The 24924-nt window shown below is 41.4% G+C and overlaps 1 protein-coding gene across 8 annotated transcripts in view; it reads left to right on the forward strand.

The window, feature by feature from the left end:
- The window catches only part of ST3GAL4 (ST3 beta-galactoside alpha-2,3-sialyltransferase 4), a 176764-nt gene that overhangs the window by 135032 nt on the left and 16808 nt on the right, over positions 1-24924 (forward strand). For 3 of the 8 annotated variants that reach the window (XM_060787110.2, XM_060787117.2, XM_060787111.2), the window contains 4 exons: positions 16079-16157; positions 19456-19591; positions 21436-21519; positions 22196-22293. In XM_060787110.2, coding sequence (XP_060643093.2) covers positions 16079-16157; positions 19456-19591; positions 21436-21519; positions 22196-22293 — 397 coding nt within the window. Of the gene's footprint in view, positions 1-8253; positions 8415-16078; positions 16158-19455; positions 19592-21435; positions 21520-22195; positions 22294-24924 lie in introns of those variants that run through there. The other 5 variants (XM_060787112.2, XM_060787115.2, XM_060787113.2 and 2 more) reach the window with 5 other exon arrangements.

A 24924-nucleotide genomic window follows, 5' to 3' on the forward strand; every position in this document is an offset into this window, starting at 1 on the left:
CCATTATGATTTGTTGAAGGCAGAACTGAAGTGGTGGTACAGATAATGGAGGTGAACATTCATGTTTGAAGGATACAGCAAGACAAAAGCTTTTCTGCCCTCAAGAAGTTGTTTTGGAGCTTGCCTTCAGCTTTGTTGGTAACACAACAGAGCAGTTGCAGAAGTCCTATTGTTAAAATGTCCTTTCTGTTATGCTCAGTGGATTGAGACAAGAGCCCCCGATGGCGCAGTGGGTTAAACCTCTGTGCCAGTAGAATTGAAGACCGACAGGTCGCAGGTTCGAATCCGGGGAGAGGCGGATGAGCTCCCTCTATCAGCTCCAGCTCCTCATGCGGGGACATGAGAGAAGCCTCCCACAAGGATGATAAAAACATCAAATCATCCAGGCGTCCCCTGGGCAACGTCCTTGCAGATGGCCAATTCTCTCACACCAGAAGCGACTTGCAGTTTCTCAAGTCGCTCCTGACACGACAAAAAAAAAAAAGTGGATTGAGACAACACCAGACCTTGACAACCCTTTGGCAGAACCAACCAATTGATGGCTAAACATGTACCCAAAATTGTGAACTTTTTGACTGTATACCTCTATAATTGAATGATTCTATGCCCCTGGGAGGTGGGCAGGGAGAAGGAGGAGAGAATGTATTTTATGGGCTAGAGATGGTCCCATTCCTTCTGGATGGCTAGCCTCAGTTTGGAAACCTCCAAAGGAAACACATTACATTCCAAGGCAATACATTTCCTACTTTTCCCTAGTTATCTCCAGTCAAACCCATCCAGAATAGCCAGGGCTCCATTAAAACATCATTGTAAAGTATTATGGGAAGAGTAATCTAACACATCAAAAGCTATGTATTGTCGAAGGCTACCTCACTACCTCTGAGGATGCTTGCCATGGATGTAGGCGAAACTTCAGGAGAGAATGCCTCTAGAACATGGCCATACAGCTCAAAAAAAACCTACAACAACCCACATAAAAAGCTTTTTTTTTACACTACACAATTACTGTGATTCCTATGCAATCCTGGCCATAGATGTAGGCGAAACGTCAGGAGAGAATGCCTCTAGAACATGGCCATACAGCTCGAAAAAAACCTACAACAACCCACATAAAAAGCTTTTTTTTTACACTACACAATTACTGTGATTCCTATGCAATCCTGGCCATAGATGTAGGCGAAACGTCAGGAGAGAATGCCTCTAGAACATGGCCATATAGCCCGAAAAAACCTACAACAACCCGCATCAAAAGCTTTTTTTTTACACTACACAATTATTGTGATTCCTATGCAATCCTGGGATTTATAGTTTGGAGAGACACTGGATCTTGTTGGCTGAAAATTCTACATACCTCTCCATATACTACACATTCCAAGATTCTTTGGGATGGACAGTTAAAGTGGAATCATAGTACTATAATTATGTAGTGCGAAAGGACTCTGGGAAGACGAAATGTGTTGTATCTCGTAGCATCTGATTTTTTCCAAATGGTGGTTCTGGGCATGTACTTCATAGCAGTGTATGTGTGTTGATGATGAATTTCCATTACTTTCCTCTGAAATACACAATATCTGGTATACCTTAGTGGTCTCCCATCCAATGCTAACTGTCTCTCACACTGGTTACCATTCAACAGTAGATGGGATCTATTGCTTTCCAAATATTTAGGCCGTATCTGCTTCATACTCCAAAGCCTATATAGAAACTGACAGCTTAAGGGAGCTGGCAAAATGTGTGGCCATTTGGGTTTTTTAAAAACCCATAATGAATCATTCAACTGGTAGAGGGTGTGTTTCAAGCCTGAGGGGGAAGTTCTGAAAATAAAAATGACTTGTAAAGACAAGTGGAAATATATTGCTGATTTCTGAGGATCTACAGCAATTGACTCTGCAAGGAAGTAATTGCTCTCCATTGCCTTTGACCAAATAGTCTTCAAGGTAAGTGCAACATGTTAAAACTGAACCTTGAACCTTCTGTCAGCATTTCATACCATTGATCCTGTGATCGAAAGCTTGGGAGTTGGGCATGGCTATTATTGTTTATGCAGTTATCTGCTCATACCTATATCTTGTATCGGTTCTCATGCATATGGGTGAACATGCAGGCCCTGCATAAAAATGGCTATAATAGAGGCTTGTTTTACATGAAGGAAAGCTGCTTTTTATATCTCGATTTAGCAGAGATAGTCTCAGTAATCCTCTGTTGCCCCACTTTGGTCCTGTCTTCACAGACTTCCCACCTCCCAAATTGTACTCATCTTGGAACTGCCTTGATTTTAGCTCTTCTGTTAGAATTTAATGCAATATACAAACATTCTTTGTTCTGCAGCTTCCAGGAAAATCCAGTGTGTGTTTTGCTACCTTTGTAAACTTCAGATCAGGATGGCTTTGAGAGTAGGTGCTTGGGTGGTAGGTATTATTATTATTACTATTATTATTACTGTATATACACAAGTATAAGCCTAGTTTTTCAGCCCTTTTTAAAGACTGAAAAGTCCCCCTCGGCTTATACTCGAGTCAAGGTTATTTATTATTTTACTCTATTATTATTATTATTATTATTATTATTATTATTATTATTATTATTAACACAACAAGATTAGTACACAGCAAACAAGATCACTATGCTAGCTGTTGTATTGGATCACATGTTGGAACCTCCCAAGTGTCTAGGACTGTGTGATGTATTGGCGAATAATGCGTGCAGATCCGAGTAGGGTGGCCTTTTGCAGCTGAGAGATGGTAATTTTGTCAGCGCCAATTGTGTTTTTTATTATTATTATTATTATTATTATTATTATTATTTATTAGTCCCCTAGGGGTGAGAAAAGCGGTATATAAATACTGTAAATAAATAAATAAAAATGTTCTGCAGCTTCCAGGAAAATCCAGTGTGTGTTTTGCTACCTTTGTAAACTTCAGATCAGGATGGCTTTGAGAGTAGGTGCTTGGGTGGTAGGTATTATTATTATTACTATTATTATTACTGTATATACACAAGTATAAGCCTAGTTTTTCAGCCCTTTTTAAAGACTGAAAAGTCCCCCTCGGCTTATACTCGAGTCAAGGTTATTTATTATTTTACTCTATTATTATTATTATTATTATTATTATTATTAACACAACAAGATTAGTACACAGCAAACAAGATCACTATGCTAGCTGTTGTATTGGATCACATGTTGGACACCTCCCAAGTGTCTAGGACTGTGTGATGTATTGGCGAATAATGCGTGCAGATCCGAGTAGGGTGGCCTTTTGCAGCTGAGAGATGGTAATTTTGTCAGCGCCAATTGTGTTTATTATTATTATTATTATTATTATTATTATTTATTAGTCCCCTAGGGGTGAGAAAAGCGGTATATAAATACTGTAAATAAATAAATAAAATAAAATATTATTACATTTATTATTTTACTCTATTATTACATTTATTATTTTACTTTATTGTTCCAAAGTTCCAATCCAAAAGTTCCAAGAAATAATCAGGAAAGAAATGGAGGAGCTATTAGGGATCAAGATAGAATGGAATAAGGCCCAATTTTTCACTCAGAAATTCGAAAGTAAAGAGGAATATAAGGAAAGTGAGGAAATAATAAAACATATGATAGAGGGAATTAAAGCCTCAGTAGCCCTGGGCTGGAAAGACCACAAGAAATGGGATACAAAAACCTGGTACAAATATTTAGCAGATTACCTTCTTCAAGTTACTATATGACGGGTCAAAGCAAAAAGACATGGAAAGCGAAATGGAAGGGTCTCATATATAGAATAAAGGGGAAAGATAAATATACGGTGTTGAACAAAACTATTCTCATGATTGAACAATTGTAATAAACACAGCTAAAGTACTTATTTGTTCCGGGGGGGGGGGGGGGGGGGATTGTGGTGGTGGCAGGATTGGGGAAAAAACTGGTATTTTGAATGTTACTTTCAAAGATGGTATGTTTCTATGTATTATACAATAATAATAAAAAAAATTGAAGAAAAAAATATTTTACTTTATTGTTGTTATTATTACTTTTATTATTTTACTTTATTATTATTGGAAGGACATGTAAGTACATTTACATTGACGAAGGTTAGAATAATGGTTTAATCAGAATTGGACAGTCTTATCTTAAATTACAGTTTTACGTAAATATTCAAAAACATTTAACCTGCTGGTGCCTCAATTAATGTAATTTTAAAGGTATCTATTTTTATGTTAAAGTTTACCAGTAGCTGCTGCATTTCCCACCCATGGCTTTTACTCGAGTCAATACGTTTTCCCAGTTTTTTTTATGGTAAAATTAGGTGCCTTGGCTTATATTCGAGTTGGCTGACAAAATCATAGAATCATAGAGCTGGAAGAGACCTCATGGGCCATCCAGTCCAACCCCCTGCCACGAAGCAGGAAGATTGCATTCAAAGCACCCCCAGCAGATGGCCATCCAGCCTTTGTTTAAAAGCTTGCAAAAAAGAAGCCTCCACCATGATATCGTATATACTCGAGTATATCGTATATAGAGTATATACGATATCACTATATTTATTTATTTATACTCCCTAAAGGGGACTCAAAGGTATCACTCTCATGTCTACTTGTTGGAGTGTATGTTTTCTTACGTTAGAGCTTCATTTATTTCTCCGCTGGGAAGTAGAGAAAGGATAGCAGGGGAGGCCCTTGGTTGTTCCCTTCTGCTCCCATTTGCCTTCACTGGCCACTCAAATGCTGCACTCACAGAGCTCAGGCAGTGTTGTATTTCAGTGTCAATGTTGACTTTGGTGGAGAGGTGGCTGCCAAGGTAACGGAAATGGTCAACATTTTCTGATGTTACACCATTAAGCTGCATCTCTGGCATTGGAGAGGGGTTGGCTGGTGACTACTGGAACAGCATTTTGGTTTTCTCGATGTTCAATGACAGGCTGAGCTTCTTGTATGCTTCTGCGAAGGTGTTTAGAGTGGTTTGTAGATCATCTTCTGAATGCGCACAGAGGACATTGTCATCAGCATATTGGAGTTCTATAACCGATGTTGTAACCTTGGTTTTGGCTTTCAGTCTGCTGAGGTTAAATAGTTTGCCATCTGTCCGATAGATGATTTCCACTCTGGTGGGAAGCTTCCTATCAACAAGGTGAAGTATCATAGCAATGGAGATGGAGAATAAAGTTGGGGCAATAACACATCCCTGTTTGATGCCTGATTCCACCTTAAATGGGTCACTTTGAAATTTTTCAAAATCTGATTCTCACAGGGCAGAGGCTGCCCTAGGTAATTTTCAACGGTAAGCAAACAGTATTTTGGCCCCCCCACCCCACCCAATCATTGATATATATTTTCTGTTCATCATGAGAGTTCTGTGTGCCATATTTGGTTCAATTCCATCATTGGTGGAGTTCGGAATGCTCTTTGATTTTAGGTGAACTATACATCCCAGTAACTACAACTTGCATATGTCAAGGTCTATTTTTCCCCAAGAGCGCCTCAAGAGCACTCCTGGGCAAAATCAACTTTACTGCAAATGCTTACTTTGCGTAATGGGTTGCGCCGCCCCTGTCACAGGAACAGAAAGTGAGATGAAATCTTCTGAACGGGCACAGGCAGCAAAGGAAACACCACAGAGGTGTTAACCCTTCCCTATGCTCTCCAAACCTAATCTATACATATATTTGGCTGGAGTTACACTTACAAGATGTACCTGTTCTGACTTGCATACAAATCAAATCTACAGGACCTATCTTGTACATAACTTGGGTACTGTCTGTATATTACAAATTTGTTGAGACGCTAATGGGGTGAATCCAGGGCAGTTCCAGAGCTCAATAACCTGAATAACAGGTGGCTTATTCCTGTGGTATAGTCAAGTCCTTTCTCTATTGTCTTGAAAACGTCTTGATTTCTCTCTCTTTTTCCCCGCTTCCTCCCTTTGGCCTCAGCGTACTCTAGTTGCTCCAAAATGAGTTCAAAAATACACTCCATTAACTTAGCAGGAAAGAGAGGGAGAGCAGAGGAGGAGAGCAGAGTCTTGCCCTTCCTTAGGTCAATATATAAATTCTTTTGTTGATCTACTTAAAATAACAGTGTTGTGTGTTCTTCCTCCTTAATAACTTTGGCTTCTTTTTGCCTGGCCATATCCTTTTGAGCAAACTTTTGAAGTCGCTTCACCACAGATGTCCTGGTTTTGATTTGTGAAATATTGGAGGGCATGCTTTCAGTGGGAGCGCTCGGAGCAGAGCGGCAAGAGTTGATTTCACTCTTCTCAACCCATTGCTTCACCAAACTGCAAAGCTCGGGATTCCATAGTATGGAACCAAGGCAGTTGAAGTGGAATCATAGTGCTGTAATTGCGTGGTGTGAAGGTGCCTCTTGTATGGAGAAGGGATTTGGTGGGACTAGTGGAAGAGGACAGTCATCCCCAGGCTAAATGTGAGTGCTGCTCAAATTTGCTTATTTGCAAGTCAGTCTAGCTCAGGGCAAAGTTTCTAACTTGGGGACCACATGGCAAGCCAGGAGGGAGGAGGTTCTCTTCAAGTCTATTTGCTGCCCTTTCCTCCCCTTCCTCTTTTCTTTCAGAGGCAGTAAGTAAGTGGTTCTCAACCTGTGGGTCCCCAGATGTTTTGGCCTTCAACTCCCAGAAATCCTAACAGCTGGTAAACTAGCTGAGATTTTGGGAGTTGTAGGCCAAAACACCTGGGGACCCACAGGTTGAGAACCAATGCAGTAAGTGAAGGTAAGACAGGAAATGTTTGCATCCCAAAAGGGTTGGTCTTAGTCAGGATGAGATGGTGGGTGGGAGAGAAAACGTGTATCCATTAGACGGGAAATGTTTGCATCCCAAAAGTGTTGGTCTTGGTCAGGATGAGATGGTGGATGGAGAGAAAACGTGTATCCATTGCCTACTCCTGATGTAGAATCCCAGAATCCTAGAGTTGGAAGAGGTCCCCAAGGGCTGTCCAGTGCTATCCTCTGCCATGCAAGAAGGCACAATCAAAGCACTCTGGGTAGACAGCCTCTGCGGAAAAGCTTCCAGAGAAGGAGACTCCACCACACTCCAAGACAACCTATGCCATTCTCCAGGAAGTTCTTTCTAATATTTTCAGTTGAATTTCTTTCCCTGCCATTTGAAACCAATGCTCCCTTGTGCCCTGGTCTCTAGAGCAGCAGAAAGTCAGTTCTCCGCCTTCTCCTCCTCCCCTTTTAAATCTTGAAACATGGTTCTCATGTTCCCTCTTTACCTTCTCTTCTCCCAGCTAAACATCCCTAGGAGGAAAGGATGAAGGAAAAAGAGAAGGAAGGAAGAGAAGGAAGGAAGGGCGAGAGGGAATGGAGGGAGGGAAAAAAGAGAGAAGGAAGGAAGGAAGGAAAGAAGGAAGGAAGGAGAAAGAGGGAGAGGGAAGGAGGCAGGAAAGGAAGCAAGGAAGGATGCAAGGGTGGAAGGGAAGGATGGAAGGAGGGAGGAAAGAGGGAAGAAAGGAAGGAGAAAGGGAAGAGGGGAGGAAAGGAAGCGAGGAAGGATGAAAGGGTGGAAGGGAAGGATGGAAGGAGGGAGGAAAGAGGGAAGGAAGGAATGAGAAAGAGGGAAGGAGGGAGGAAAGGGAGCAACGAAGGACAAAAGGGTGGAAGGGAAGGAAGGAAGGAGAAAGAGGGAGAGGGAAGGAGGCAGGAAAGGAAGCAAGGAAGGATGAAAGGGTGGAAGGAGGGAGGAATGAGGGAAGGAAGGAAGGAGAAAGGGGGAAGGAGACAGGAAAGGAAGCAAGGAAGGATGAAAGGGTGGAAGGGAAGGATGGAAGGAAGGAAGGAGAAAGAGGGAAGGAGGGAGGAAAGGAAGCAAGGAAGGATGGAAGGAGGGAGGAAAGAGGGAGGGAAGGAAGGAGAATGAGGGAAGGAAGGAGGAAAGGAAGGATGAAAGGGTGGAAGGGAAGGAGGGAGGAAAGAGGGAAGGAAGGAAGGATAGGATGGTGAGAGAGAGGAGGATGTAAGAAAATAGCCCAAGGGCCATATCCGGCCTCTGGGCCTGGGTTTGCCCATACCTGTTCAAGCTTGAGTTTAGGATGGAGTTGGTAAGCATTGCCTATCCTTACAGAAAAATCACCATATCAATGTATCTGTTCTTATCCGTACCCTCCCCTGTTAGGCACTTTAGAGTTTACTGGCATTTGTCACTTGAACTTTGCAGAGTAAACACACAGAGAGGGCAGGGAAATGTCTGTTTACTCCTCCCATACCCCCCCCCCCCCAACCACACATGGCTCATTTAAACTTTCCCTGAGAAGTGAAAGGAGCCAATTTTATTTTGCTCAGATGTATTGGATCGGGAGAATTGAGATGACCTGTTGAAAGAAGGGAAGTGGAAAACAAAAACCCATGAAAATCTCTGAGAGTTCCTTCTTTTGAGCACGATGGCTGAGCAGGAGCAATTAGATACCTCTCACGTATGTAGTGTGTTCTAGTCCAAACCTGCTTTGAGATCGGTGCTTTTGTGTGTGTTTTTTGTGATTGCAAAGCATAACCGGACTGGGTTTGGGGCTGTGCTAAGTGGAGGGTGGGTCCCTATCCCCCCATTCCTCACTGTTGGCTATGTGTTTGGAAGTTGTAGTTCAACAACATTAGAAGGACTATTTTCAGATCCAGGAAGGTGTTTATAAGTGTTTTGGGCTTGTTTCAAAAAATATCTAACCAAGGTAGTACTGGATGACTACATGTTTTTCCTCATTACACTTTCCCGGCGTAGAAACTCCTGAATGACATTCTGTAGTCATCTGGACTTTTCTTCTTCCTCTCTTTCTTTGCCTCTTTCTTTCTAATTGTTAACTAAATTCCCATCAGAATTGTTTTGAATTTTCATTTTCAATTAGAAATTCCAAAGTTTTGCAAGAGCATTTTGGTGGATGGATTTTTTTTAAAGCAGTCTGCTTATCCAGACTACTTAGATTTGTAATAGTGGAGCTTGTTTCCCAAAGGTATTAAAATTCACCTGGACAAATTTTGTAGGAATCGGGGAAAACAGGCTGAGGGTATGCATCCTTTTGCTATAAAGCCCTGTATTGAAGTTGGGGTTTTGTGTGTGTGTGTATGTGTCAGGCGCAACTTGAGAAACAGCAGGTTGTGTCTGGTGTGAGAGAATGGGCCATCTGCAAGGACGTTGCCCAGGGGACGCTCACAAGTTTTGATATTTTACCATCCTTGTGGAAGGCTTCTCTCATGTCCCCGCACGGGAGGCTGGAGCTGACAGAGGAAGCTCATATGCACTCTCCTTGCATTCGAACCTTCTACCTGTCAGTCTTCAGACCTGCCAGCACAAGGATTTAACCTGTTGTGCCACTGCGGGCTCCTGTATCAGAGCGAATTGATACATTTTGATAGGTTTGATCTGTGCCTCATATTATATTCCTTGTAAGCAATGTGCTGCCACCTATAACTCATTTTTAATTGTTGGAGCTTTTTTGGCTTTTGGGATCAACTTTACAATGGTTTAGGTGGCATTAGCAGGTTTTCCAGAGAGCATGGGCAACGGTAAAGGCTTCCCCTTGATATTAAGTCTAGTTGTGTCCATCTCTGGGGGTTAGTGCTCATCTCTATTTCTAAGCCTACCTTCGTGACCGCATCTCTGTATACGAACCCACACGATCTCTTCGATCATCTGGAGAGGCCCTGCTCACGCTCCCACCTGTATCGCAAGCGCGATTGGTGGGGACGAGAGAGAGGGCCTTTTCGGTGGTGGCCCCTCGACTCTGGAACTCTCTTCCTAAGGACATCAGGCATGCCCCAACCTTGGCAGTCTTTAAGAGGAGCTTGAAGACATGGTTGTTCCAGTGTGCCTTCCCAGAATAATGCTCCCGTAACACTTTGTTCTCCAAAGCACTTGATATTGTTTTAAGTCTGTTTGTATGTTTCCACAAACCGCCCCATCACTCTTTCGCCCATGTCCAGGATTATTTTTCACCTTAATTACATTTGGCCTACCCATAGATTTTAAAGTGTGTTGTCTTATTTGATAATGTTTATGTTATTGTTTTACTGTTTTGTTGTTTTAAATTGCTTGTGTTATTGTTATTGCTTGTATTGTTGTATTTTGGGCTCGGCCTCATGTAAGCCGCACCGAGTCCCTTGGGGAGAAGGTAGCGGGGTATAAATAAAGTATTATTATTATTATTATTATTATTATTGGAGCCCCCAGTGGTGCAGTGGGTTAAAGCACTGAGCTGCTGAGCTTGTTGATCAAAAGGTCGCAGGTTCGATTCCGGGGAGCGGCGTGAGCTTCCGCTGTCAGCCCTAGCTTCTGCCGACCTAGCAGTTCGAAAACATGCAAATGTGAGTAGATCAATAGGTACCGCTCCGGCGGGAAGGTAACGGCTCTCCATGTAGTCATGTCAGCCACATGACCTTGGAGGTGTCTACGGACAACACTGGCTCTTCGGCTTAGAAATGGAGATGAGCACCACACTCCAGAGTCAGACATGACTGGACTTAATATCAGGGGACTACCTTTACCTATTATTATTATTATTATTATTATTATTATTATTATAAGCCAAAGAGCCAGCATTGCCCATAGACACCTTCAAGGTCATGTGGCCAGCATGACTGCATGGAGTGCCTTTACCTTCCCACTGAAGCGGTACCTATTGATCTACTCATATTTGTATGTTTTCGAACTGCTAGGTTGACAGAAGCTGGGGCTAACAGGGGGAGCTCACCCCACTCCCTGGATTCGAACCACTGATCTTTTGGTCAGCAAGTTTAGCACCACTGGGTTAAACATAATAAGCATAATCTTATGAAAACCTCATGTAACACTTAGGGCTTATTTCTATGTAATAATAATAATAATTATAATAATAATAATCTTTATTTATACCCCGCCACCATCTCCCCGATGGGGACTCGGAGTGGCTTACATGGGGCCAAGGACAACATTACAAAATAAACCAAAAACATAACCAACATTCAACATCATCAAAATTACATTTAAAAACAAAACATTCAGATAAACACAATCACGATAACAGTGGGTGGGCCACATGTACAGGATAAGACAGTTAAAAAGCTCTAATGAGATAAAATAGGAGCAAGTTATTTGAAAGGAGCTCGTAAAAACAAACAGGGTTGTAGAGCTAAACTTCCCAAGTGAAGGGCGTGTAGAGTCGAACTACTGATTTTGTGAATATGTGCTTACATGGGATGCAAACATTGCTTATTTTGACTGTTTGTTGATCAAACAAATGAATCTTTATTGTGGTCATAACGCAGCATAAGGAAAGAGGGTTACAGTCTCATAAAAGCGTTGTACATTGAAATCTAGAAGGCTAGGAAACAGGTATGTTGCAGGCTAAGGCGCAAAACTATTTAGAAAACGGGAAGAGACCAACAGGATGTTTGTTAATTGAGAGGCTTAAATATTTAAACAGTAATATAAACCCAGAAGTCCTATAGTGGGCATATGCACACTTATCTTCCAAATAATTGTACTAATATATCACCATGTGGGGTACATTAATGAAAGTGTTGTTGAAGGCTTTCATGGCTGGAATCACTGGGTTGCGGTGAGTTTTCTGGACTGTATGATTATGTTCCAGAAGCATTCTCTCCTGACGTTTCGCCCACATCTATGGCAGGCATCGTCAGAGATTGTGAGGTCTGTTGAAAACTAGGCAAGTGAGGTTTATATGTCTGTAAAATGTCTAGAGTGGGAGAAAGAACTCTTGTCTGCTTGAGGCAAGTGCAGCTGTGGACAAGTCTACATAGGGACTACCAAACACAGCATTGGCCAAACAAGAATCAAGGAACATCGAAGGCACTGCAGACTAATTCAACCAGAGAAGTCAGCCATAGCAGAGCTATCAACCTGGACACAGCATATTATTTGAGAACATAGACATGCTGGACCACTCAGACAACCATTATATCAGATTACACAGAGAAGCCATTGAAAACTACAACAGAAAAGAGGAAACAATGACATGAACAAAAATCTGGCTACCAGTATTTAAAAAAACTCTAAAATTAGAACAGTAAATAAAGAGGAACACTAAAAAACAAGGTAATTCCTGACATGAAACAATCAGGGCCAGCTAACACCTCCCAAAAAAAGGATTTCCCCAGGCAGGAAGCAGCCAGGCTTTGAAGCTGCAAGGCCACTAAATGCTAATCAAGCTAGCCAAATGCAACATTCACACTTGCCTTAAACGAAATGTAGGGGACCCCCTGCTTGGGGTCCTTGCTGAGTCCGTCACAGAGGGCAGCAAAATGAAGAGAGTCTAGTCTCCAGAGGTAAAGCAGAAATCTCTTTATTTCAAGTGTGGCCACACAGGGAGAAACAGCCCAGACAGACCAGTGTCTTCAAAGAGAGCTGTCTCTGATATTTGGATATTTCAGTCTCCTTATATACATGTCTTTTCACTGTGTCATGGGCACACACCTCTCTTATCGGATCAACCATTCAAAAACATGTTTTTCTCATATTTTGCCACTCCAATGTCTTTCAGTGCTAACCTTCTACAAACTACGTAAACACACACATTATTGTTACAGATAAGCATTTTGGGTGTTAACCCACCCTTGGGTACTCCCTGGGCGTAGTAACCCACCCTGGGTGTACTTGACAATACAGCATCTTGTGTCTTCTAGATACATTATCTCCTCTTAGCTTCTGGTCTTCTGCAGGCCAGAGGAGAGGCACAAACCCCTCTCTAGGTTTGCATTTTAGAATTTCAACATTTCTGAGTTCTGTTAGCCCCTTCAAGACAACAGTTCTTTCTCCCACCCTGGGCATTCCACAGCTATATAAAACTCACTTGCCTAGTTTCCCACAGACCTCACAACCTATGAGGATGCCTGCCATTGATGTGGGCTAAATGTCAGGAGTTAATGCTTCTGGAACATGGCCATACAGCTTGGAAAACTCACAGCAAACCAGTTCTTTCAAAGCATTAAAAAGGGGGCAGAAGTGCCAGCATGATAGATTTATTTAGCTTAACCTTTGGTTTTGGTTGTTTATAACGAATATTGTGTTTAATTTATTATTTGTTTTGCTGTGATTGTTGTTATTTGTTAGGCATTGAATGCTTGCCATTCTTGTTATTTTTGTAAACTGCCCTGAATCCCTTTGGGGAAAGAGGGTGGGTTATAAGTAAATAATAATAATAATAATAATAATAATAATAATTATTAGTATTTTACTGACACATAACTACAGTATGTCACAGCAAACAAGATCTATATGCTGGATTACGTATCACAAAATCACAAGTCGAACACTTCTCAAGCATCTAGGACTGTGTGATGTATTTTCGAATGATGCGCACAGATCCAAGGTGGCTTTTTGCAGTTGACAGATCATGATTTTGTCAATGTTTATTGTTTCCAAATGCCGACTGAGATCTTTTGGCACAGCACCCAGTGTGATGATGACTACTGGGACCACCTGTACTGGTTTATGCCAGAGCCTTTGCAGTTCGATTTTGCGGTCTTGATAGCGGCTGAGTTTTTCCTGTTGTTTTTCCTCAATGCAACTGTCACCCGGTATAGCGACATCAATAATCCATTTTTCTTTTCTTTTCCACAACCGTGATATCTGGCATATTGTGTTCCAAAACTTTGTCAGTCTGGATTCGAAAGTCCCACAGTATTTTTGCGTGCTCATTTTCCACTACCGTTGCAGGTTTATGATCCCACTAGTTCTTTACTACTGGCAGGTGGTACCTGTGACATAAGTACCACTGAATCATTTGGGCCACAGAGTTGTGCCTTTGTTTGTAGTCCGTTTGTGCTATTTTCTTGCAGCAGCTGAGGACATGATTAATGGTTTCATCAGTTGCCTTGAACAGTCTGCATTTTGGGTCATCCGCTGATTTTTCAATCCTGGCCTTAATTGCATTTGTTCTGATGGCTTGCTCCTGGGCTGCAAGAATCAGGCCTTCTCAGGGCTGTAGCCAGAAAAAAATTTCAGGGAGGGTTGAAAATTTGGGGGGGGGGGGGGGGAGGGGTTGAAACCTGCCTCCTAGCTCACACTGAAGCAAAGAGCACAGCAGGGGGCAGAGCAGCCTTCAATAGCCTGCAGCTCTGTCCCTGTCAACCACCTCCACCAAGTCTGGCCTCCTTAATGAGAGCATTCAACACCCCCCCCCCCCACTTGGTTGCTTCGCTACATCGGCTATTGCTGCAAGTAATGACAGTGTGAATAAATTGTCAATATTTGCTTGAGATAGTGCTTGCAGTTTTGCAGGGACTCTTAATTTTTTGCGTCTCATAGACTTAGCATGGGGATTTGGTTAACCAGTTAAAATTCATGAGTAAACCAGGTTTTTTTTTTACTTGAAAAATTTGGGGGGGGGGTTTCAATCCTAGGTTGAACCCCTAACCCCCCCCCCTCCCGGCTACAGGCCTGGGCCTTTTGCCTTCTTCTTCAGGGTTCCATTCGTGAGCCATAACCAGGTCTTCTTCCTGTCAACTTTTCCTTCAATTTTGTCAAGGAACTGCCCATGCAATGCTTTGTTGTGCCAGCTGTCAGTTCTGGTTTGGAGTGCAGTTTTCTTGTACTGACTCTTTTTCTGTTGTGCTTTGAGAAGTTTCCGATTACTGATTTTAATTAAAGCAGGTTCTTGGCTTTCCTTGACATATTATGCCAGGGCGTGTTTTTCTTCTTCGACTGCTTGTTTTACTTGTAAAAAGTCCTCTGCCACCAGACCTTCTAGGGAGATAGAGCCGGTCAACAAATAGGGTAAATAAATAAATAAAAACATGCATAGGAATGTGGGGAAAGGAATACCTGAGCTTGGCCCTTTCTCTCGTCTAGCTACTCATTGAGGACTAGAAACTTGATGAAACAAAGACTTGGGCAGTCCAGGGATGAAACCCAACAATTCTCACCACCACATTGTACAGTTCAACAACACATAAAACTGCATCATGTCACTTAACCCAACAGGTTTCACAAAGCAACAACAGGCTCTTTGCTTTTGAGGTGCTCACATCCAAAGTTTCATGTGCCAAAAGAGAGAAACACTGTGATGCATTGCATCTTTCAACTTTTTTTTTTTTTTACTATGCCTCAAAATTGGGAGAGAATGGGAAAACAGAAGGCCCGGTACACTCTTTTTTTCTTCTTCTTTTTTTTTACATTTCTTTAGGTCTGTTCGTATGCCCTTCCACAAAGACCAGTATCACCTTTCGTCCATTTCCAATTTTAACTCTACATTTGGCCTTCCCACTGTTTTTAATTGTGTGTTGTCTTATTGATAATGTTGTATATTTTATGGTCTATGTTTTTTAATTGCTTGTATTGTTGTTATTATTGCTTGTATTGTTGTGTTTGGGCTCGGCCTCATGTAAGCCGCACCGAGTCCCTTGGGGAGATGGTAGCGGGGTACAAATAAAGTGTTGTTGTTGTTGTTGTTGTTGTTATTATTATTATTATTTGGGGGGAGATTATGGAGTTACGGAGATCACCATGTTTTTCTGATTTTTCAGACAGAAAAAAATGTTGGGAAACCAGAAGGACTAGAGCCCCTTATGTTAACATTCTTGTTTAAAAATAGCTTTTAAAAAGTGGACAATGGGCGAAACGGGCTCCTGAGAGTCCCAAGGTTGATAAGAAGAAAGAGTAGGAAAGCAAAGAGCCCATAAACCCATTTTGGGGTATCAGATTTCAGCTAGAAATTGTATTGGAACAGATTTTTTTAAAATTAAAAAAAAACCCATGAAGTCTCAGGAAACACTTGCATAAATTTAGTTGGTTTTCTGTTGAGAAGACCATAAAATAGGTTCATATTTTGCTAGCCGATAAGGACATATCTGCTAGCAGATAAGGTCATAAATCCTTATCTACTAGCAGATCTGTTCTTATTGGTTAGGAAAACATGGTATTGACTGCTTGCAATACCCTTATCTGCTTGCAAAATATGACCCTTGGAATTTATTTCATTTTAGATATTCTGGGATTTTGTTTGGAATCTGTGAAACATTAACAATATCAGGAGTTTGCTACTGTTTGCTGTACTATTCACATGATCTGCATGGTGGTAGTTCCATTACATCCCAGGTGTTTCAGATTCTTGGAATATGAGATTCCTAACAGACCTTCTTCTTCATTTTCTAGGTGACTGACAGCAGTCGCCATGACAGCAAAAGCCACTGGACGGTGTTTAATCTGCTGATAAAAATGATCAACAAGTCCCGTAAGTCTCCAATGATGTGCCACTTTCCCTTGCCACATTACATACATTTTAAGGTAGTATATATGGAAGGAGAACCAAGGGGAATTGTAAATCTGCCATTCAAATCCCAAATTTGTTGTTGTTGTGTGCTTTCAGGTCATTTCTGACTTGTGGCAACCCTAACACAAATCTGTCATAGGGTTTTCTTGCTAATGTTCAGAGGAAGTTTTTGCTGTTGCGTTCCTCTAAGTTTAGGACATTATAATTTTCCCAAAATCACCTGTAAGTTTCTGTGACGAAACTTTGATTTCCCAGAGTCATGGGCCAATACTCAAACCACTGCACTGTACTAGCTTTTTAAAAAAAATCCAGTTACAAATAAGTAAGCTTGATAGATTTTATTTATTTATCGTGTCAAGAGCAACCAGACAGTTGTATTACATTTTTAACAAAACAAACAAACAGACAAAACACGAAGTTTGCAAGCGTGGTAGTTGATTAAATGTCCTTTGACCAGTATCTGGCCACTTGGAGTGCCTCTGGTGTTGGCCCAAGAAGGTCCTCCATTGTGCATGTGGCAGGGCTCAGGTTGCATTGCAGCAGGTGGTCAGCGGTTTGCTCTTCTCCACACTCGCATGTCGTGGATTCCACTTTGTAGCCCCATTTCTTAAGATTGGCTCTGCATCACGTGGTGCCAGAGCGCAGTCTGTTTAGCGCCTTCCAAGTCGCCCAGTTTTTTGTGTGCCCAGGGGGGAGTCTCTCATTTGGTATGAGCCATTGGTTGAGGTTCTGGGTTTGAGTCTGCCACTTTTGGACTCTCGCTTGCTGGGGTGTTCCAGCGAGTGTCTCTGTAGATCTTAGAAAACTATTTCTTGATTTAAGTTGTTGATGTGCTAGCTGATATCTAAACAGGGGTGGGCTGGAGATGTCACTGCCTTGGTCCTTTCACTATTGGCTGCTACTTCCCAGCGGATGTCAGGTGGTGCAATACCGGTTAAACAATGTAATTTCTCCAGTGGTGTAGGGCGCAGACATCCCGTGATAATGCGGCATGTCTCATTAAGAGCCACTTCTACTGTTTTAGTGTGGTGAGATGGAGCCCCCGGTGGCGCAGTGGGTTAAACCCCTGTGCCGGCAGGACTGAAGACCAACAGGTCGCAGATTCGAATCCGGGGATAGTGCGGATGAGCTCCCTCTATCAGCTCCAGCTCCTCATGCGGGGACACAAAGATGATAAAACATCAAAAACATCCAGGCGTTCCCTGGGCAACATCCTTGCAGATGGCCGATTCTCTCACACCAGAAGCAACTTGCAGTTTCTCAAGTTGCTCCTGACACCACCAAAGCGTGGTGAGATGTGTTCCACACTGGGAATGCATACTCAGCAGCAGAGTAGCATAGTGCAAGGGCAGATGTCTTCATTGTGTCTGATTGTGATCCCCAGGTTGTGCCAGTCAGTTTTTGTATGATATTGTTTCTAGCACCCACTTTTTGCTTGATATTCAGGCAGTGCTTCTTGTAGGTCAGAGCACGGTCCAGAGTGACTCCCAGGTATTTGGGTGTGCTGCAATGCTCCAGTGGGATTCCTTCCCACTGATATCTCACTTGATAGAAAAAACCATTCTGTGGGATTTGCTTTACAAAGTTCTTCCATTTTATTCAGAGTGCTGCATTTCAAATTATGTTTTAAATTGTCTAGAAAAAGGTGTTTGAAAAGTCTGAAAAGGCTTTCATGGCTGGAATCATTGTGTTGCTGTGATCCCCCCCCCCCCCCCAACCAGCAGGCTTTGAAGCTGCAAGGCCATTAAATGCTTATCAAGGTGGCCAATAGCAACATTCACACTTGCCTCGAGCAGACGTGTTCTTTCTCCCACTCTGGACATTCCACAGATATATAAACCTCCCTTGCTTAGTTTCCAACAGACCTCACAACCTCATAGGTTGCCCGCCATAGATGTGGATGAAACATCAGGAGAGAATGCTTCTGGAACATGGCCATACAGTCTGGTAAACTCACAGCAACCCAAATCTGATTTATTTTTAGTATTTCATACATTTTAAATAATGTACAGGCTAGTTTGTATACATGAGCAGGAACTAGCCATAGTAAGCATTGGGTTACCCTCTTCCTTGTTCCTGTTTCCTCCTCTTTTATGTATAGGAGGCTTTAGGTTTTAGTCTATGTTGGCCAGCATTGGTTATAGTTTATCTGTTTTCCCGAGGCTAATTTTATTTTTGTTTTTTTTAAATAGTGTAGGTTCATGTAGCTGCATGGATTCATGCCCTTTTCACTTGTTTCTAGATGTGTAAAGATTACCCAAACTTACATCGTGATCGGTAGATTGCACCTGATCCATGCTCAGGGGAGTCTCTTTGCGACCCATGGAAAAAAACTGGCCATTGAAATAGGATCCAGTTCCTTCTCAAAGCGAATTCTGTGCTTTTATTCCACATCAAAGTGGACAGTTGTGGGAAGCTAAAGGGCCACATTTGCCTCTGGAAGGGAGGGCTGCACCATTTCCTATGTAATCCCAACTTATCTGTCCGAACGCATCTCCTCCTATGAACCAACTAGGACGTTAAGATCATCTGGGGAGGCCCTGCTCTCGGTCCTGCCTGCATCACAAGTACGTCTGGTGGGGACGAGAGACAGGGCCTTCTCAGTAGTGGCCCCTCGGCTGTGGAACAGAAATTAGATCGGCCCCCTCCCTATTAGCATTTCAGAGGAAAGTGAAGACCTGGTTGTTCGAGCAGGCATTTGAATAGGCAGTGTAATGAATATAGGAATATGGAACAACAGATGATGTGATTGGATCTTGATTCTACCTATGAGACGCTAATGAGATGTTATATTTATGTTTAAATTGATTGTTTATTACGTCATTGTTTTAATTGTTTTTTAACTGTTTTTATGATGTTGCGCAGTGAATTTTGCTATTGTTAACCACTTTGAGTCGGCCAAGGGCTGAGAATTTATTTAATAAATAAATAAATAAATAAATAAATAAATAAATAATCCCCACCTAGAATGCCACCAAATGTCCCTCTGGGGCATTTTAGATTGAGATAAGGCCTTTTAAAACACAATTAACTGACTGGGCATTCCTGTTCACATCCTAGTTTTTTTTTAAAGTCTGGATGGGGTGGAAAAATACTCCTCACAGTTCCTAGAGGATATTTGGGGCATTTCTGACCCTTAGGGGCCACAAAAACGCCCCTGGGGATCATATACAAATCTCCACCATCATACTACATTTTGCCCACTTCTCTATACTGTAGATTTCTGCTGTTCCATTCCTGCTTATGTATTCTTGTGCAGCTAGAGGTGGAATGACTGAGCATCAGCAACATGCCGTCTCTTCTCTTTGTTCAGGATGGAAGATACTTGGAGTACTAGCTGTATTTGGAGTGATGGTGTGGTATACGATATCCCGGGAAGAAAGGTACATACAGCTGTGAGTGTATTTCTTTAAACCAAAAATCAAGAGGGCAAGTGTTTTATCATTGACCCCACCAGCAGCCATTGTGAGCTTTGGGCACAACTGTATGTCATGTTATTTGCGTGTTCAATTTGGGTACCTCCCTTTTGAAAGTACTTGTGTAAGAGCTTGGTTCAGATTAGTTCCACTGGATTATACATGGATATCATGTATCCTCTCAGTCTTCTCTGCCAAAATAAAAACTGACAATAATATAAAATGTAGTTTGCTCTTTGACCTGAAGAAATCAGACTTTAACTATGAGTTTTCTGTATCTTGGGACCCATTTCCTTAGATGCAACATGTCCATCTATAGCAGTCAGCCAGAGAGCTGTGGCCTGAGGCAAATGATTTCCTCCCTCTAGTTCCAAAGCCATTATATATAGGTTGTGCCCCCTCTCCCAAGGTTAGATATTCATATTGCCCAAGGTAGATGTATTTAAATGATCAAGGGTCTGGAGAACAAGCCCTATGAGGAGCGGCTTAAAGAGCTAGGCATGTTTAGCCTGAAGAAGAGAAGGCTGAGAGGAGACAGAAGGCTGAGAGGAGACATGATTTTGACAGGAAAAACGAAATGCAAAGATACAGAATGGGGGACGCCTGGCTTGAGAGCAGTATGTGTGAAAAAGATCTTGGAGTCCTCCTGGACAACAAGTTAAACATGAGCCAACAATGTCATGTAGCGCCAAAAAAAAGCCAATTGGATTTTGGCCTGCATCAATAGGTGCATAGTGTCTAGATCTAGGGAAGTTATGCTACCCCTCTATTTTGCCTTGGCTAGACCACACCTGGAATATTGTGTCCAATTCTGGAGACCAGAATTGAAGAGAGATGTTGACAAGCTGGAATTTGTCCAGAGGAGAGCGACTAAAATGATCAAGGGTCTGGAGAACAAGCCCTATGAGGAGCGGCTTAAAGAGCTGGGCATGTTTAGCCTGAAGAAGAGAAGACTGAGAGGATACATGATATCCATGTATAAATATGTGAGAGGAAGTCACAAAGAGGCGAGAGCAAGCTTGTTTTCTGCTTCCCTGGAGACTAGGACGCAGTGGAACAATGGCTTCAAACTACAAGAAAGGAAATTCCATCTGAACATTAGGAAGAACTTCCTGACTGTGAGAGCCGTTCAGCAGTGGAACTCTCTGCCACGGAGTGTGGAGGCTCCTTCTTTGGAGGCTTATAAACAGGGGCTGGATGGCCATCTGTCAGGGGTGTTTTGAATGAGATTTTCCTGCTTCTTGGCAGGGGTTTGGACTGGATGGTCTATGAGGTCTCTTCCAACTCTATGATCCTATGATTAACATATTTCTGTCCTTCAGCATCCATTTCCAGAATAAATTACAATGATCAACAAAACATAATATAACTTGCCGATGAAAAAGCTTCACTGGCTATCAGTCTTTTTGGGGATGCATTCAAAGTTCTTATTGAAACCTATATTGTCTAAGATCCAGATTATTTGAATGTGCCTTTCGAAGTTTTAAGATTGTCGGAGGAAAGCTTTGCTTCAGCCCCAATTCCATCACAGCCATATATATGGAGGCACACAGGAGAGAGCCTTTTTGGTGACTGCACCTAGATTGTGGCATTCCCTCCAATGAGAGATTCAGTTCATTGGCTCCTTCCTTTTATTCCACTGGTGGGCCAAGATCTCTTTATACAGCCAAGCTTTTGGTTTATGATTAATGTAGCAGATATGTTTTTTAATGGGCTTGTGCTCTTTTTAAAATTGTACATGCAATTTCTATGAATGGAGCCCAAATTGAAGATTTTTTTTTTGTTACGTTCCCTCACCCCACTTGTGTTGTCTTTCCTTACAGTTTTGATTTTCATATTATGCAAGATGAAAGGATGACTTGTCCTCTGGGAGAAGTGGAAAAGAAAGCTGCACAACTCATAGCAAAGTAAGTGTGTGTTTGTTTATTTATTTATTTTGTTGTATTTATATTCTGCTCTTTTCACCCCGAAGGGGACTCAGGGTGGATCACAGAACACATATACGGCAAACATTCAATGCCGATTATACAATGACAAGACAGACAACAGATAGAGGTATAGATAGAGGATTTTGCCATTTTTCAGCATTTTGGGGGGTTGTGCTTGGTTCTGGCCACAAGGGGTGCTGTTGCTCCATCTCCTCGCCAAAGAGCTTTCTTTGTTCGTAAACTTCTTCCTTTTTCTGATTAAAATGTTGAGCCTAAATATCTCCTCGCTTTAATGCAGTTCCTATTTATCTACTCACATGTGTTTTCAAACTGCTAGGTAGGTGGAAGCTGGGCTACAAGTCAGGCACCCACCCTGAACCGGGCTTCGAACTGTCAGCCTCCCAGTTGGCAAGATTTATTACAGCTTGGTGATTAACCTGCTGTGCTAAAGCTGTCTAGCTGTCTGTTGAGTGAATGGGATCTAGTAGATCTCTTTACCACTCGGCCTATGATAAAAAAGAATGGGTCAAGATAAAGAAAAATTGCCAATGCTAATTCTAATGAATAAGAATAGGTAGATGTAGAAGACAGTAGCAGTCTCTGAATACACATAATGCCAGATTTGCATGATCTTCTCCTCTTGCCTTCATTGCAGTTATACACGGGATCATCCACTATTTTTACAGCTAAAGGACTACTTCTGGGTAAGGACCCCTTCACCCTACGAGTTGCCATATGGGACCAAGGGAGCTGGTAAGCAAATCACCCACCTCTTCTCATTGAACACATAGTCCCTGTCTTCATCTCTGTATAATGCACCATTTCCTGTGTTTTCTTGTTTATTTATTTGGAGAGGGAGGATTTCCACTCTGGTTTGCTATAAATACTTTGGAAGATTTTGGAATAATTACTCTTTGGAATATTTTATAACATAGTAACACTTGTCAGGTCATAGAGCAGCATTTCGCAGTCTGGGGGTCGCAAGGGGGTGTCAGAGGGGTCCCCAAAGACCATTGGAAAACACAGTATTTTCTGTTGGTCATTGGGACTCTGTGTGGGAAGTTTGACCCAATTCTATTATTGGTGGGGTTCAGGATGCTTTTTGATTATAGGTAAACTATACATCCCAGCAACTACAACTCTCAAATTTTCTTTGATTTTAAATGTAATGTATTGTATATGTATATTGTAAACCGCTCCGAGCCTTCGGGGAGTGGCGGTATATAAAATCGACAAATAAATAAATAAATAAATAAATAAAAAATATCAAGTCTATTTTCCCCAAACTCCACCAGTATTCACATTTCAGCATATTGAGTATTTGTGCCAAATTTGGTCCAGATCCATCATTGCTTGAATACACAGTGCTCTCTGGATGTAGGTGAACTACAACTCCAAAACTCAATGCCCACCAAACCCTGCCAGTATTTTCTGTTGGTCATGGGAGTTCTGTGTGCCAAGTTTGGTTCAATTCCATCATTGGTGGAGTTCAGAATGCTCTTTGATTGTAGGTTAACTACAAATCCCAGCAACTACAACTCCCAAATGACAAAATCAACCCCCCCCCCCAATCATCCCCCACCAGTATTCAAATTTGGGCATATCAGGTATTTGTACCAAATTTGGTCCAGTGAATGAAAATACATCCTTCATATCAGATATGGAACAATTGGATGATGAGACTGGATCCTGATTTTAACCATGAGACACTAATGAGGTGTTTTATTGATTTATATTGACTGTTTTATTATGCTATTGTTTTAATTGTTTTTAACTGTTTTATGATGTTTTTGAGCACTGAATTTTGCTATTGTTAACTGTCCCTAGTTGCTCGAGGGCCGAGAAAAGCGGTATACAAATATAGTAAATAAATAAATATTTACATTACGATTCAGAACAGTAGCACAATTACAGTTATGAAGTAGCAACGAAAATAATTTTATGGTTGGAAGTTACCACAACATGAGGAACTGTATTAAGGGGTTGCAGCATTAGGAAAGTTGAGAACCACTGTCAGAGAGACATGAGCCTGATATGCTTTGATTTCTACTTATTTTCCACTCCATCTGTAAGATCAGTTTTTCTTGTTTGTCTCAGATTAAGCAGAATGCAGGTAGAAAATAATAATAATAATAATAATAATAATAATAATAATAATAATACTTTATTTATACCCCGCTCCATCTCCCCCAAGGGGACTCAGTGCGGCTTACATGAGGCCACGCCCATCAATACAACACAACAATATAACACAAAAACATAATAAAACCAACAAAAATTCAAAAAAATGCAAAAATAAAATAATATACAACACAGCAATATAAAATCAAATGTTAAAAACACAGATTTCACTGGGCAGGGCCAGATTCAGGGATAAAAATATTAAAAAAATTAAAAACACTGGGAGATAGGACAGTGTAAATTGTAAGGAGCGGGACCCAGGAATGAGGAAGGATTTTATTGCACAAACCATAAAATAAAGTGCGTCTAAGGACATTTTGTGGATTTATGGACTTCCATCACTAGAATTCAGTTCAGTATTTGGGTTCACTCGATGTTGATGAGACATTCACTGAGTCACTGGGTACTGTGTGTTTCTTTACGTATGATTTAGCAGAGAAACAGCAAAATTGTTCAACAACACTTCAACATATTGATTAATTGTTTCCTCTATTTGACTGGACCGGTTAACCTTGACATCGTTTTGACCTGATGGCGTTTGCTCTAACAGTCCAAAGTATAAAATGGCATGTAGCCTCCGGGCATGTGTTCAACTTAGTGGCTCTTTTATAATCATTTCTATTGACTGAACATTAACCAGTTTTAACAACACAACGGACTGTATTGTACCATCCAATCCCCATGTGAGCGACTGACTAAACCCCATTAGTTATAGATAGTTGGATTGGTATTAGTACTTTCTACTTTCCCAAAGAATCTGGCATGGCAGAAGCATGCAAAATAAACACAATTCAAGGTCTTTTGATACACAGGTGGAAAAGTACATGTTCCCTTGCCTTTCTTTCCTTATTTAAGACAGAACCACCATTGTCTACAATGTTCGCTTCATGAAGACGTCATTGTTTTGAAAATAACACCGGATTGTAGTTATTAACTCATAAATCTTATCCGGTATGCCTTTATGTCTATGTCTATCATATCCCTTAATTTTCAGTTGCACTGGTACAGACCAGAAAAAAACAACATTAAAAAAGATTTTAGTATAATTAGTAGTAGTTAAATAATGTATTAGTGAGTGTATCACAACTTAAATTATTTTTAAAAATGGTTAAATTATAGATATTGGTGCAGCAGTGAAGAGCAATTTTTGTATTTGATTTGTCAACATCTTCAGAAAAAGAGCTCCCGGTGGTGCAATGGGTC

The sequence above is a fragment of the Anolis sagrei genome, chromosome 7 (assembly GCF_037176765.1).
Source record: "Anolis sagrei isolate rAnoSag1 chromosome 7, rAnoSag1.mat, whole genome shotgun sequence".
NCBI classification, from domain to species: Eukaryota; Metazoa; Chordata; class Lepidosauria; order Squamata; family Dactyloidae; genus Anolis; species Anolis sagrei.